The 15,399-nt window shown below is 38.0% G+C and overlaps 1 protein-coding gene across 1 annotated transcript in view; it reads right to left on the reverse strand.

Annotated features, from left to right (window-relative positions):
- LOC128988325 (atypical protein kinase C-like) overlaps positions 1-15,399 on the reverse strand; it is a 195,947-nt gene that overhangs the window by 22,092 nt on the left and 158,456 nt on the right. The window contains exons 7-9 of the mRNA XM_054409510.1: positions 14,786-15,020; positions 6,031-6,211; positions 4,547-4,665 (exon numbers count right to left, since the gene is read on the reverse strand). Of these exons, the coding sequence (XP_054265485.1) occupies positions 4,547-4,665; positions 6,031-6,211; positions 14,786-15,020 (535 nt within the window). The remainder of the gene's footprint in view (positions 1-4,546; positions 4,666-6,030; positions 6,212-14,785; positions 15,021-15,399) is intronic.

Here is a 15,399-nt window from a genome sequence, read left to right on the forward strand (position 1 = left end):
ACTATTCTTGTATATATTTCTAATGTACTTAATGAATAAAGATAATTTGAATTTGAATTTGAATTCAAAAACCGTGTTTTCGAGTCCCCTTGGATATCACCATTGACTAGTCCTATTGGATACAGAAGTTGTTGTATTAATAGTCAAAGATATCACTGTGAGTTTTAATTAGGGATGGACGGGTCCCGAAATTTCGGGAAATTTTTGGGAAAAAAATATTCCCGATTTTTGGGACGGGATTACATTTGAATCGGGAATTTTTCGGGATGGAATTTGGTCCGATCGTCGGCGATTTTGCCGCTTCGCGAGTGACGATGATGCCGCTATCGCGAAAGATGTTCACGATAGTTCCGCGAACACAGGAGGCAAAGTAATTTTGAAGATCGCGCCGTGACCGCAGAGTCATACTGACGATCCCGCCAATCGACCGCGAGTCATACTATGATTGCGCCGTGAACGCTAGTCATACCAACGATCACGCCGTGACCGCGGATACATACCGACGATCATGCTGTGCCACAAAGTCATACCGTTGATCACGCCGAGAACGCTGAGTCATACCGACGGTCCCACCATGACCGCGAGTCATTTCGACGATCGCGCAGTGACCGTGAGTTATTTCGACGATCATGCAGTGACCACAAAGTCATACTGATGATCACGCCAAGAACGCGGAGTCATACCGACGATCTTGCCGTGACCGCAAGTCATTTTGACGATCGCACCGTGACCGCGAGTCATTTTTATACCTGTAAATTTTTAGGCCTACCCATTTTCTTGTTTTTAGCGAATTTCCCTACAGGGAAGTAGCTATTATCTTGGAGAAAACCGTTGGGAAGCATCGGTCAGCCGATGAACCCGATGGTGACTTCGATATCGTGGACCACCGCCTCTGCGGCCCATGATATCCGAATTAGACCGCAGTTGCTGAAACCTCCAACGCACCAGGAGACGGCCAGCATGGGAGATATACTCGGGACTCCCACCGAACATTCTTCACCCGTTCGACGAACCCTCGAAGTGTTGGTAAAGCTGCTAGCCAACATCCCGTCGCCCTGGCAAGATATTCCGTCGCGCATCACGATCTTCGGTCCAACGACGGAACAGGATTATCGCGTTACGGTCGATAGACGCAATGATCGACCGACGATTTGCCCGACGCCGTACGACCTCCGAGTGGAGCCGTTGGCTCCATTTCATAACGCAATTCACGGGAACCATCAGCCGCGAACGCGCCCCCAGAGATGACCGACCCTTCGTCGACGTGGTCATCTCAGGTGAGACGTTCAGCGCCCTCGTCGACACCGGCTCGTCAGTCAGTCTGATTGGAGATCGTGCGTCACCTTCGGACGTGCGGCGTCGTACCCGACCAGGCTGACGTCAACCAACGTATGGACAACGCAGCGTGTGTTTCGGATCGGTACCGAGTAGACGACGATTGCTGGCCAACCTTATTCGCGGGATATCCACGTCCCGGGCTTAAGTGTGGAGGTGGTACTCGGCATTCGGTGTACTGCTGACCTCGCTCTAGTCAGAGTACACACCGTAGTACGAAACCTCCACAACGACGATGTCTCCCCGCCCTTTCCGGTCAAAAACATCAACCACGAAATCAAAATTTTCAAAATTACACGAAAAACAAACACGAAATTTGCAGAATTTCTGGAACGCCAGGTACCGCTTTTTGACGACGATTAGGGGTAGTCGGCGTTGACTGAGCAGACGCAGTGGCTCAGGGCAATTGCAACCCCTGTCAAACAGAGGTATCCCAGAAATCCTGTTACGCAATCTGTCGAAGTGGATGCTTTCCCGAGGCAACCCGTGGCAAACGAGGGCCACACGGGCCTGGCCACGGTGAGTCACCTCACACCGGAGGTGGCCGACGTGCCTCGTGAACGTTCCAACGTACTAATTCGCCGAGACCGGAAAGATGACGCATCGAGGCCAACCGCGACGAACGACGGCCAATCGGGCCTTGTCGTGGTGAGTCACCTCACATCGGAGGTGGCCGACGTGCCTCGTGGACGACGCCCGACACGACGTAGATTCTTCGAAACCGAAGAGTATCGAACAACGCAACGAACTCCGACTCACGCCCCGACGGAGCTGGTGATATCCCTCCCGTTGGTTGATACGATACGATACGAACGATTACGACTAAACGACGACTTCTACACGCACCTCTTCTTCGAGACCATTCCGACCCCATCCGAACCCCTACGTTTAAGATCTTTTTTTCTTTTTTTTTTTGCTGAAGTTGGTAAGGGGTGTAAGGTGCCAAATTTTAAGGGGGGTAAAAACGTACTACGAATAAATGAACATCAGAACTTACCCGATTTTTAACCACAATAGCCTACTCCGAGGCCTATGTGTTGGCCATAGCTTGGGCTATGGGCCAAAGAACGTAGGCCTATTTTTATTCACAGTGAAGTACACAAACACATCCACAACTACATATTTATTCATAATAGCACTTCGTTTCACATAATAAAGTTAAACCGGCCGATTTTACAGATATTTAACGCCGACGACGACATAACCCCAAACTGGTGTTTATTTGTTGACAGACGACAGACGAAACTAGACCAGCTCAACAAGTGAATTCGATCAGCTGTTATCTAGTAGTACTAAAGTTCGCCGCTTGAGCGCGTAAGCCTCAAGCGGGCAGGAACGAAGGATTTTACTCCAAGACAGGATTATTCGTTCACACGCCGTCTACGAAGTAACATCGTCGTTACAAGACTACGCATTCCCGCCGATCGCCGATATTACGAAGGTTAGCTATTCTAATAGTTAGACCATTTCTACGTTTTACTTTATTTTCGTTTAATGCACGCATTCTCGTTTTACAACTATTCTCGTTTCAGAACTCGATCTTAAACCTCTAAATTCTAATAACTTCGTTTTCGCCGACCTGCATAAAACCCGCCAGTTCCTGCCTGCCAGTGACTAGCGGAGGATTATCTTACGTTTGGTTTTGAATCAATTGGCTACGAAATTACGTTTATTCCGTTCGTTTTAACGATTAATTATTATTTAGAATTCAACGTTTTAATACCCCGAGACTTGTCGTTTGAGTTCTAAACCCCGTCTTTGGCGGGTGAAAGAATCAAGTCTTGGGAGTAGGCTGAGTTGAATAATCAGCTACGAAAATTAATATTAAATTTATTTTAAACCTATCACGATAAATTATCCGTTCAGTTATATTAATTAGGCCCCGACGACTCTGTAGGAATTGTTTTACCTTACATTCGATTTTATATTCTTTACCCACGTCTTCAGAAATTAGTTTAAAATTTAATACGAGTATTTACATCACATTGGCTAGGATTGAATGCTCGTCGGCCCTACAGAGTCATTCCAAATGTTAGGCAAAATTTAACAAAACACTTTAACGAAGGTAAGGATGATATATAGCTCCAACTGAGCGTCTGCAGGATTTCCTGAACGTTTCCTGAGCTCTGAGCCTTCGATTAAATTTTAAATAAATTGATCAGTCAAAGCCGTGACAACTTCGTATCGACCCCTGGATTTTTCTCGGCTCCTTCTGAGCACTCCGGGGAAGAAATTTGAGTGTGGCTGGTTCTAGAGGTAGGCCTAGCCTGACTTGGTGAATACTAGTTTATTCCCCCCCTAGAATTTTGCGTCACATATGATCCTAAGCAAACGGTTTAATTTGGACAATTGGATGTACCACAATCATCAGGTGTAATTAAATATAGCTCATTTCACGTTACTTTAGTGATTTCAAAATTAATAGATGAAAAAACTCAGATAATGGTATACTTTGCATATGTGCACTCTAACATTGGCTATGGTATCGAGTTCTGGGGAAATGCCACTGATAGTAAAAAAATATTTAAAATACAAAAGAGAATTATAAGAGTTATTGCACAAGTTAATCCAAGAACATCTTGTAGAAATTTTTTTAAAAGAATGAAGTTTTTACCTGTGCCCTCTTTGTATATATTCAACACTTAAATCTTTGTCAAAAAACATTTTTCTATTTATGAAGAGAAAAGAACTAACTCCCAATACAGCTTTAGGCCCTTGAGCTCTGTGTTGCAGTACCCCATACATAAATCTGCTGCTTATGAAAAGAGTGCTTTTTATATGGGTCTCAAACTGTATAATAAGCTTCCTGTATCACTGAGAGAGGTAGAATAATTTAAAAAGTTCCGGTTACACTTACTGTCTTACCTGTTAGACAATTGTTTTGTACAGAATTGAGGATTTTTTATCAGTCTGATTGTAGTAAACATAACTTATTGACATTGATATAACTTATTTGTAAACTTTGCTAATAACCTAACTTATTTTATACGTGTTTTTCAATACTGTTCAATACTGTTAATACTTTATTCTCATTATGTTTATTACTATATTTATTATTATGTTGCTTTTATTATTCTATACTAGTACACAATGTATATTTTGACAATTTACCAGCCTGCGTGCAGAAGCACTCCTTAGGCGTTATGTGATGTATTTTAATAAATAAATAAATAAAGTTATGACTGTGAAATGTGAAGAAAAAATGCAATACCTTGGAAGAGATAATCCTCTGTATTTTGATCAGGGTTTTCAGAAGCGCCCGCAATGTCAAAAGGACTTCTGCCGGCCAACATCTCATACAGTAGAACTCCCAGCGCCCACCAGTCCACACTGGAGCAGAACATACATTGACATTAAACTACTTGCAGATCAGCTTGAGCTGACATTAGTGTTACATACTAAAGACAAGTGGATTGAAATATAAAGTTAATTAAAGCTAGTCGAAGAAGTACAGTTATAGAAGTCTTGATTGTTTGATCTTTGTTTATCTGACCTTCTCCTTCTTTTTTTTATATAAGAAGTTGGCGACCTCTTTCCCTGCGGACATTAAGTAAAACCATACTCTATTGCTATGTGAAGTGACTGTATACTGTTAACGTTGTGTTGAATCATTACCTTTTCCACCCCTATCTGTTTAAGATCCATGCAACTTGACTGTACTTTCTGTTTTTAAATGCTGCGTAACACACACATCGTCTAATCCTTATACCCACATGCCTCTCTAGTCTCTAGTACCTCTCATGTCGTAAGTCGTGTATTGAAAGAAACCTGTGACTAAATGGACAAGAATCACTATCCTACTTTTTTTTAGAAAAGCAGTGGTTTACTTTCTACAAATTATTGTAATATTTAAACAAACTCAGAATCAAATTATCTATGTGAAAAGATAGATCTCCTTGTACACCTTGTAGATTTTCTGTATTTTTCAGCCTATCTGACCTTGCCACGACAGGTTTAGATTGGTAAATGAGGCTTGAATGTACTTAAAAATTAAAATGGTAACTAATCATGTATTATGTATTTAAGTCGACATCAGAAGCCATATAATGCAACTGATTAGTCGAGTCAGAGAATAACCTGGGTCTGCTATGCTTTGATATTGAGAAGAGAAAGCAACAGGAAGTCTAAGATAAATAAAATCATATGATTAACACAGAAAACTGTATGGATGTGGCATATACTGAAAGAACCAACACTTACAACAGATCAATTTAATAATGATATGGGGAAGCATTAAATTTGGTAATGTGAAAAATTAGCACTTAGATGCAAGATTAAATTCTTTGTAAATAAGTTAGCTTATTCCCTAAAAATTAGCACTTGGTTTGAAAAACATGAGTAGGATTTTGTGACATGACATGGATGCAAGATCATGATGTATATGCACTAAGCTAAAAAACAAGAGGTTTAGTACCTCATCCAACTGTAAGAGTTTTATCTCATCACCCCTCATTAACATGCATGAATAGTAATTGAGTGCCTTAGGAGTTGCTTCAGCTTCCTGTATAATCTCCCTGGGATTTTTAGCATTTACGTTAATTCCAGAAACTGTAATCAGTAGCATAGTCTACATACAGTGAGTAACTTGTTTATTTATAAGTCTATGGACAAAGCGAGTGTGTGTTTTACAACAAAGTAGCCCTATGCAGTTGGCCGCTCAAACCATCTACTGTATGAGTGCACAATATTAGTTACCTGAAGCCGTAGTCCTCGCCTCTCAGTATCTCAGGTGCGATGTAGTTAGGTGTCCCACAGAATGTAGATGTAGTGTCCCCAGGTCTGATACCCTCCTTGCACATGCCGTAGTCCGTCAGCTTTATGTGACCCTCATGGTCCAGCAGAACATTGTCTAGTTTCAGGTCCCGATATATAATGCCTGGAAACATTTGTGAATAACAGTGGTTGTGTTATTTGTGCACGGTAATTAAATGTAAAAGGATCCCATGACCTTGGCACATTTCAAGAAGATAGGATGATGGTAAAAAGGAATTCTGAAGAAAGGAGACTAAGTTGACGGTTGAGTCAATGGTTAACACTCAACTCAACCAACAACAGGATTTGGTATTTTTGAAATCCAACAGTTGAGAAGTGAGTTGGAAATCACTAGTTGAGTGACTCGTTTGGAAATGAAAGCATACGACCGCTTGAAATTCAGATGACGTCCTTTTGAACCAATCACGGTAAACTGTCAACTCTGTCCGTGAGAGATTGAGGTTATGTCCTTAATCTTAGTGATTACAAAAGTACCTTGTATAAGGAAATGGGCACACACGGGAGGGACTAAGGCTAAAGTTGTATTGACGTCATATCTCTAGTGGCTAATGTCTTCTCTTGAGGCAACACGATTACCTTAACGAAACGAGGTGATTTCAGCAGCGTTCGTGGCATAGTTGGTAGCGTTTCGGATTGGTGTTGAGGAGGTCTCGGGTTCGAATCCCGCTGGCAGCATTAACTTTTGGTCAACAAATTTTTCATATCAGCAAGTTTGGTTGGTTAGGTTAGGTTATGGCAGTTTAATTTTATAATATTAAATTTTAAAATTAATTTTATAATTAATTAAAAATTATAAGTAATCATTAATTAGATTTTTATCTTATACAGTTTTTATATTTTTAGCAAGTCTGGTTGGTTAGGTTATGTTATGACAGTTTAATTTTAAAAATTAAAAATTAATTTTATAACTTTAAAACAATATTTTATAATTAAAAAGTTAATTTTATAACTAAAAATTTAAAAAATAAATTCAAATTTTTTCAACTTAGCAGTTCTAGCGGCGAACGCTGACACTACAAGATATGTTAGCCTTAGTCCCTCCCGTGTGCCCCACCGCTTGTATAAGTATTCAAAATAAAATTTAGTTACTATGGATGCTTGTTTTAGGCTGTAGCTAATTATAGGTATACCCGAAATAAATTATTTGCTTTTTTTGTCTCTATTTAGAACACATCACCTTATTTTAGTTCCCTTCATCGTTTTGTTTCATGTTATTTTTAATTGTGTTTTTATTTAGGTTAAAGCTTAAATGGATATTTGCCATTGCACTGAAAGCATATCGAAACTTGAATTAATTTGATCCCTTTATTAGGTGAATTATGGTATTGAATCAAACTATGATATTGTTTCTCTTTACCACAATCTTTAATAAATCATAATAACAATTATCTAATAATAAGTTCAATTAGTAGGCCTAGTCTATTTCAAAGTATTACAAACATACCAACAAGGATAAAACCCTGATTTGATAGTCTAGTATTGACACAGTAAATAAAATAAAAATGCAATTTATTCTACAGAAAACAATCACATAAAGTATTGGGTGCTAAGACATCGACAACAAATACATAACCTCTAACTAAATCGCAAATTGCAATCAGTAAATTAAAGCAATAACAATATGGCGTCACCTCAAAAAGAGCAATTTTTTTCCGAAAGAGGAAGAAGAAAGTTCAGTCAACCGTCCACTCAACAGCTCGATAGGTGGTGAGTAGTTTTGGTTGGATAAGTCAACTGTCAATCGTTTGAAAAATACGAAACGATTGGAAAGTGAGTGACTCAACACTCAACTAAACAGTCAACCATTTCAAAAATAGGGCCCCAGGTGTGAGGGATTGAGAAAGTTGGAGGTACTTTGTTGGTGTAATCATAGTCTCTATAATCGAAGCTGTCTGCTAACCCTAACTGGAACTTAATACCTGGGATTAAATATCAAGACGTAGAAAGGTTGGGAAGGACGCACTTAAAGTAATTGATTGGCATAGAAATATGTACTGTGTTTCTTGGCAAGGCCTAATATCTCGTCAGGTGTGCTTGAAAATTTGGGTAACAATAAGTATTGTATCTTGAGATAATAGCGCCGACTTTTGTGGGATGCAGCAGCACAGTGCAATGCTCCTACAAAGGTTTCACATACTAAATTTATTTATTCTTTTTGGTAGAAAATATCTGGGCATTAGGCAACAAACTATTATAACTTTTAAGGTCCGATTTCCTATTTGCCAACTTTCGCTGTGATTTTACATTGCGGTGTTCGGTACTGACTCCCTGTCGAATTACGCAACGACTGTACGTCGCAGCGGGGTACAGGACTGACTGCTCGTGGAGCAGTGACCCATCCTGCAATACACATATATAGACATATAGACATAGACGTTATCGTCAACATTTGATATAACTGTTGTGTTTGTCTTTGGGGTTCATCAGTGTTTCTTTTTCTGCTGGTGAAACTGGTCTCTTCACCCGATTGCATGGTTCTTTTAAAGACTTTTCTACTACAAAGCTCATTAACATATAGCCTAATCAGTGTTGGGAAGTAGCGCGCTACAGATGGCTACAGCAGCTACAGCAGCTACAGTAGCGCGCTACTTTTTTTGTAGCGTTAGCTGTAGCTACGCTACTTTTAAGATTTTGTAGCTTTAGCTGTAGCTAGCTACATTTTAAAAATAGTTGTAGCGGAATTTAAGCTACTTTCTCGCTACATTAACATTGATTGACATAGTGATTTTTATCATAACCTTACGTGAAACAACCTTTTTCAAACTGAGATTTTCAAGAAAATTGGCCTACTTTCTTGGCTTCATACAGCTGGTCAAAGTCGTTTCATTGCCTATTACAACGTTGCGTGGACATGGAGGCCATTATCTGAGTGTTATCCACATTTTTGGCTCTCATTTCCTTCATTTACTACTCTATGATTACTGTCAGATTAAATAAAATCGCTAGATGCAGACAACGTTTAAACGTTACCGGTGACAAGAGAAGCTATTGAATGCTTGCAAGTGATTGACAGGGAAATTAGTAAACAATTTAGTTTCTTTATTGTATCAATTTAGTTTCAACTTGGGTTTTAATGGAAACCCATACTAAACCTTAAAATAATGAGAAAGCTGGTCTATCAACCTTTGCTTCAGCTGTTGATTGTGGTTCATCATCACAAGCCCTTCCTTGGTTAGATTACAAAGATTTTTCAAAGGTTTACTAAATGAACGAAGAGGAAATTTCCTGATGAGATTTAAGATATGCCTAGAATACATAATAATTGTAATGAAAAAATCTCCATATAACATGAAACTTGCATTGAAAAAGTAGCATACAGTAGTTTGCTCCTGCTAACAGCTCTTGTCAAGGACTATTCCTAGGCTATGCTATTGGATTAATACGAATGTCGAATACCAAGTTCAATTAATAGGAATTTATCTGTTTAGTCCTTGTAAGAACAAGCCTACTATAGCCAACTTGTTACAAAGCCAAGTACGCCTAAAGATTATTTTTACTTAACAATTTTCAGCATGTTTAAATTAAAAGCCGATTTCAGTATAAGTTGCTGAATACTGTTTTCTGCACCAACGTTTGGTGAAGCACAATTTGACCTATGCATAATGACAAAGGACGATTTCTTGACATTGAAAAGTGTTATTCATGGAACAAGTAACATATTACTATGGTTAAAAGTTATAGCAATGTCGTTTTTAACATTAAAAATAAAGAAAGGCAATAATTTCCAAATTCAGTAGGCTAGGCTCTGTAACACAAAAGAGAATTTTTAAATAGTCGTTTTACAGTTTTATTGTTTTTAATAGTTGATAAAAGACATCTATAAATGAATGTATAATAAAGAAATAAAATGGGCTTTTAAAATATAGTTTGGTTGTATGTCCTTTGAACTTAATGAAATTTACATATAAGATGCTTAAAAATAATGCAATATTTAAAAATAAGTACTAATTATGATGGAACACCCAACTAACTTATTTTAGTTCTGTAGTTGTAATGTTAGGCTTATATAGTTTCAATTAATTTTACATTTAGCTAATGTGCGTGGAATAAAAGTAACGTCTTTGGAAAAGTAGCTAAAATTGTAGCTATAGCTACATTTCATTGTAGCTGTAGTTGTTAGCTGTGTTGTAGCTAGCAGTGTTTGCACCTTATTATTATTGCGTGTAAACACGCATAAACCACTGGACGGATTGGGCTGAAATTTGGCATGATGATAGCTTACATTCCCGATTAACATATAGGCATATTCTTATCTCAAAAATCCTTTCGGGCTCCGCCCCAGTGGCTCTGTAATTCCCCATGTTAACCTTATGAGTATTCATATTTAAAGGGAATTAAAGAATTTAGTCAGCTGTTTCAACTAAAAAAGTTGGTTCTATGATATGGAAAAGCATTAAAAACTAGAACCAATTTTTGAAAGCAGAACTTTAATGTAGCTGGTGATGTGGATGAATAGTTCACTGATTTGGTCTTCATCTTCAGCTAAAGTTTCAATGTTCAAATCATCTTCACTTGATGCACTTACAATTCGATAAAAATAAGAATCAAAGTCTTCTTTCTTCTTCTGGGATTCTTGCATGAGAGTCTTTAAGGCTTCGTGTTGCACAAATGTTAATGTTTCTTCTTGTTCAACAAGTTGATCGATGATGTTTTTTATTTTGTTCATACGAACTTTAACCCATTCCTGACTGAGTTATTTGTCTAGTAGCATGCAGTTAGAACTGAGTTAAAATGGGCCAATGGGCAGTGTTTTAGTAAAAAATCCATAAAAATTGTAATTTATGAAATAAATGGCTAACACTTGTGTTTAAATTGATCTACATAAAATTTCCTTTTATGTGACACTAATTTCCAATCAAACAAATTTTATCGCAATTTTAAAAATATAAATGGATTTTATATATATTTATAAAAAAATATATTTTATGAAAGCATACCTAAAAAAAGTATTTTTAATTTTTTTTTCAATCAATTTCTTGGCCAAATTCATAAATAGTATTCAATTCCTTACATAAAAAACTTTATTTGGTTTGTTTATATATAAAATCCTTCATTTTATAGCTGTTTTTGTAAAACTCTGCAATCAACAAAATAGGCCTGAATAGGCCTAATAGAAGCTTTTCACAAAAATTGCATGTGTACTAAGTTATGGTGTTGTGAGTATTGAAATAAATGGTAAATTATATTCTTAGCATGATTATATCAATTTTTAACTATAAAATGGGTAAAAGTAGTTGTCAGGGAAATTTTAGGAAATTTCAGGGAAAAAAGTTTTGTTCCAAATATCATTGTGGGTACTCAAAGTGTTGGGGTTTTCATTCTCAATATGATTATATTATAATTATTCTTACCACCGGACAATTACCAAGCATATTATAACCAAAAACGTGATTCGTCTAATTTCATACTCGAATACTCAAGAAAACCTTATAGCCTAATATAATAAATATAAGATTGATCACTTACTTTTTTTGCTTATTTGTGAGCTCCAGACCTCTCTGCCACAATATTATATACAGTTTTACACTATTTACACTCTATTTACAACTTTTTTCTGGGTTTCAAAAGTTTGTTTGCGTGTGAAACACCTCGAAACATGTTTCTAAGTGCAGAGGCACAAGGCACTTCCTGCACTCGTAAACGGTTTCACTTCTCCTGCCTTGAGCCCTACATACTCTACACTTCCTTGAAGGCCTTTGCTTAGAAGTGGGCAAAATCTTCCTTATAAAATGACCCCAATGCCTGGCCTGTAACCGCAGTGGTGATTCAGCTGCAACCGATGGCCTTCCCCCTACTGGTCTGTTAGTTAGATTGACACTTTCCAAAATCCGTTCAGCCAAATTTATCCTAAATTTTGACATAGTAGACTTTTTCTTTGTTACAATCTCATGAATCACTCGGGCATTGTTCAATGTAACATCGAAAAGATAAAAAAACAATTTCTTGTACCCTTTCATGCACTTGCGCATCACTGGGAAGCATGAGAGTCGTTGGTCTTGTTTGTCCACACCGTTCATATTGTTATTGTAGTTTATCACAACATTTGGTTTGAGTTGTGGTTGAGGATTTGGACGTCTTCTCTCTCGTTGTGGAATGACTTCCTCATATTCCGGTCGGGTATGGATGGTTGATAGCATGGCTACATCCTTTCTGTCCTTCCACTTTAGGGCTAAGATTTTCTTAGTGTGCAAAAAGGTAAGTTCACCTAATTGGAGCTGTCTGTTTTTTATTTCTTTTGGAAAGTTTGTTCTATCAGACCTCACAACTCCTACAGCGTACGTATGCCTGTTCAAAAGCTCTAAAAAGAGTTTAGGTGAACTATACCAGTTGTCTAAGTATAAAACCCGGCCTTCATCCAACAGATCTGCACAAATTTCTAATACAATTTTTTCACTAAGTAAAAAAGATTTCTCCGGGGTTGCAGCATTTTCTGTCAGATTTTCGCCAACCTCAAGATTTTCTCCATTTTCAGGATCATCTACATTCTCCTCATTTTCTTCTTGGGGCTGTATAATGTGTGTTTGGGTTCTGTCCCTTTGCCAGTATAAATTTTGAAGTCATAACAATAGCCAGTTTTAGAGTCATTCAACTTGTATATCTTTATACCAAACCTGGCTCGTTTTGATGGGTTGAACTGTATATAGCTCAGTCTGCCTCAAAATTTTATTAGGCTTTCATCAACACAAATTTCTTTCTGAGGAGTAAATACTTATAGGATGCAATCAACTTCTCAATAATAGGCCTAATTTTTCTTAGTTTGTCATTAGGGTCCACAGAAGATGAGAAATGTAAAAAACGAGAGATAGTTTTGAATCGGTCTCGTGACATCGTTTCGCCAAAAATAGGTTGATGCAAAACCCTTCTCGTCGACCAGTTGTCATGGATATTAGCTTTCACATTTTGTGCCATGAGTACCACTAAAGCAAAATAGGCTTTTAGTTCATCAATGGTCAAATCTACCAATTTCACATTAGGCATGCCCTCATCTAGGTATTTGTGAGCATTCCTGTTTGTTTCGTCACATACCTGTTCCCAAAAATTATTTCCCAAAAACTGATCTAGCACATCCAGTTCATTGCTCTTTTCTGTCAGTTGTCTAGATATAACAGGATTTATCCCGTGTTTCCCTGTAAAAGGAATATTTTCTACCTCATTTTCACCCTCAAACCAGTCCCAGGGCTTTGGTTTTGTTATGCGTTTTCGAGGCCTAGGCCTACGAACGGGTTCATTACGGTTCACACGGTTACGTCTGCGAATAGGTTCACGCCTAGGTCTACGCCTATTACGACCAGGATTCAGAGCTCGATTTTCAATATTTACATTATTTTGAATATTTACATTATTTTCAATATTTACATTGTCACTTTCTTCAACATTCGGTAAATCAACGTCATATTCATCAAGAGTAGGATTCAAGGTTGCTAGGTTAGCCGAACTACAACTTGGCAGACTAGACACACTTGGAACACTTACGTCTTCATCACTGATAATTCGTTCGTCCTCTTCATCACCACTCACTTCACAACCACTTTCCGCTAAAATATCATCAACAAACTGAGCAAAACGATCACTTTGTAAGAATAAATCATCGCGACGAAACGCCATAGCAACAACAAAACGAACCGCTGTTGCACAACTAAGGTTAGAATACAACGTCATGACAACAAATCAATAATACAACAAAAAAAACATTACAGGCTACCAGCAGACAACGCATAGAGTATAAAAACAAAGTATAATAGTGAATAAAACATAGTGGATGGTTATTGATCGTTTTTAATCATGAGAACAAAATATAATAATGCATTATGCGTGAGGACGGGCGCTGCCCGTCTTTAGTCTTTCATAACCTGGCGCGCTAGGACGGGCGCCGCCACATATGTGTTGTTTTCAAATGGGTTAATAAAAGATGTGAGTCGTGTATGAGTTTCAATTTTAAAATCACTATTTGGAGATGCCATTGTACAAAGATGAGGAGATAAATGTAAAAAACTCAGAAAGTGTAAATGAGTGGGTTAAGAGTACCAATGTGGAAATAAAAGTTCAAATGGGTAAGAGTTCAGAGGCACAGAAAACAATGGGTAAAATGAGGAAATATTGATGTATGAAGAGTTTTAGTGGATGTGTGTAATATTCTAAATCGCTTAAGTAATATCTTGGATCGAAGGACCATTAAATCATGTGGAGTGTTTGTGAGTAAATGAAATATTAAGAAAAAAAAAAAAATAGTAAACCATGTTTACAAGAAGAACAGAAAGGAATCTTTATTTTTACAGCATTATAAATCCGCTTGTTTTAAAAAAATTAAATGTGAAGGCTAGTAGGAAAAATTATCTAAAAGAACTGAACAGGTATTACCTTTTTAACTACCTACCAACTAACCCTCTATAACTAACTTACTCTCTGCATTTTCAACTCTTTGCAGGTAAATGACACAAATACGCACCAACCCCAAACCGAATATCACAGTTCTAGGAAAACGGCGAAAACGCTTATGATAATAACATAGTATGATATTTATAACCCCACAACCAAATTCAGCAGTGTATTTCGGCAGCTTGGAAATCGAGCCTTTGGCGTTTTTAATAAAACTTACCGTTCATGAGTTTTTGCATTGAGTTGGTAAGGACAGTGTACATTATTTTGTAAAACGATCATGGTTTTCACTATAGTTAACCTTTTTCATGAAGGAAGTTGAGTGCTAAGCTTATCTCCGCTGCGTAGAACCTCGCGTGTTCCTCGGGTAGCCTCCTCTGCCGTTGCATGTGGAACATGAGGTCTCCTCCTCTCACAAACTCAATCACAAAGAACAGCCGAGACGGCGTCTGGAAGCACGAGTGTAGCCCAACCAGGAATGGGTGGTTGGACGCTGTTTCAAACACATGTTTCTCTGTTTGCACCCAGTCAATGTCCTGAGAAACAAAGAACAGGTTAAGTTTGCACAAGAAAAGAAATGTATTATGCACATTTCAAAGAGCAACTAAAATACTAATTTTCTAGAGAGAAGCCAAACAAATTAAAGTATTTGTCACCGCAGTAGATGAGCTTAGAAATTTCTTTGCCGTAGGACTCCGTCGACCGCAAGTTCACCCTCCCGGTGACGCGCAAATGGTGCTCATGATCTTCATCAAAATGATGAACTGATAACCAAGTAGCCTAATCATTTTGGAAAACGAGTGAAAGTAATCCCCAGACTACTATTACAAGACTAAAGATGTAACCTATGTAACCTTTTGTGTAAGTGATAGTAACTCTAGGTCTGAACTATACAGTGGTTCAGGGAATATCTCC

The sequence above is a fragment of the Macrosteles quadrilineatus genome, unplaced genomic scaffold (genome assembly GCF_028750875.1).
Source record: "Macrosteles quadrilineatus isolate MER2022 unplaced genomic scaffold, UCM_ALF_1.0 Scaffold_3__2_contigs__length_128488019, whole genome shotgun sequence".
Lineage (NCBI taxonomy): Eukaryota > Metazoa > Arthropoda > Insecta > Hemiptera > Cicadellidae > Macrosteles > Macrosteles quadrilineatus.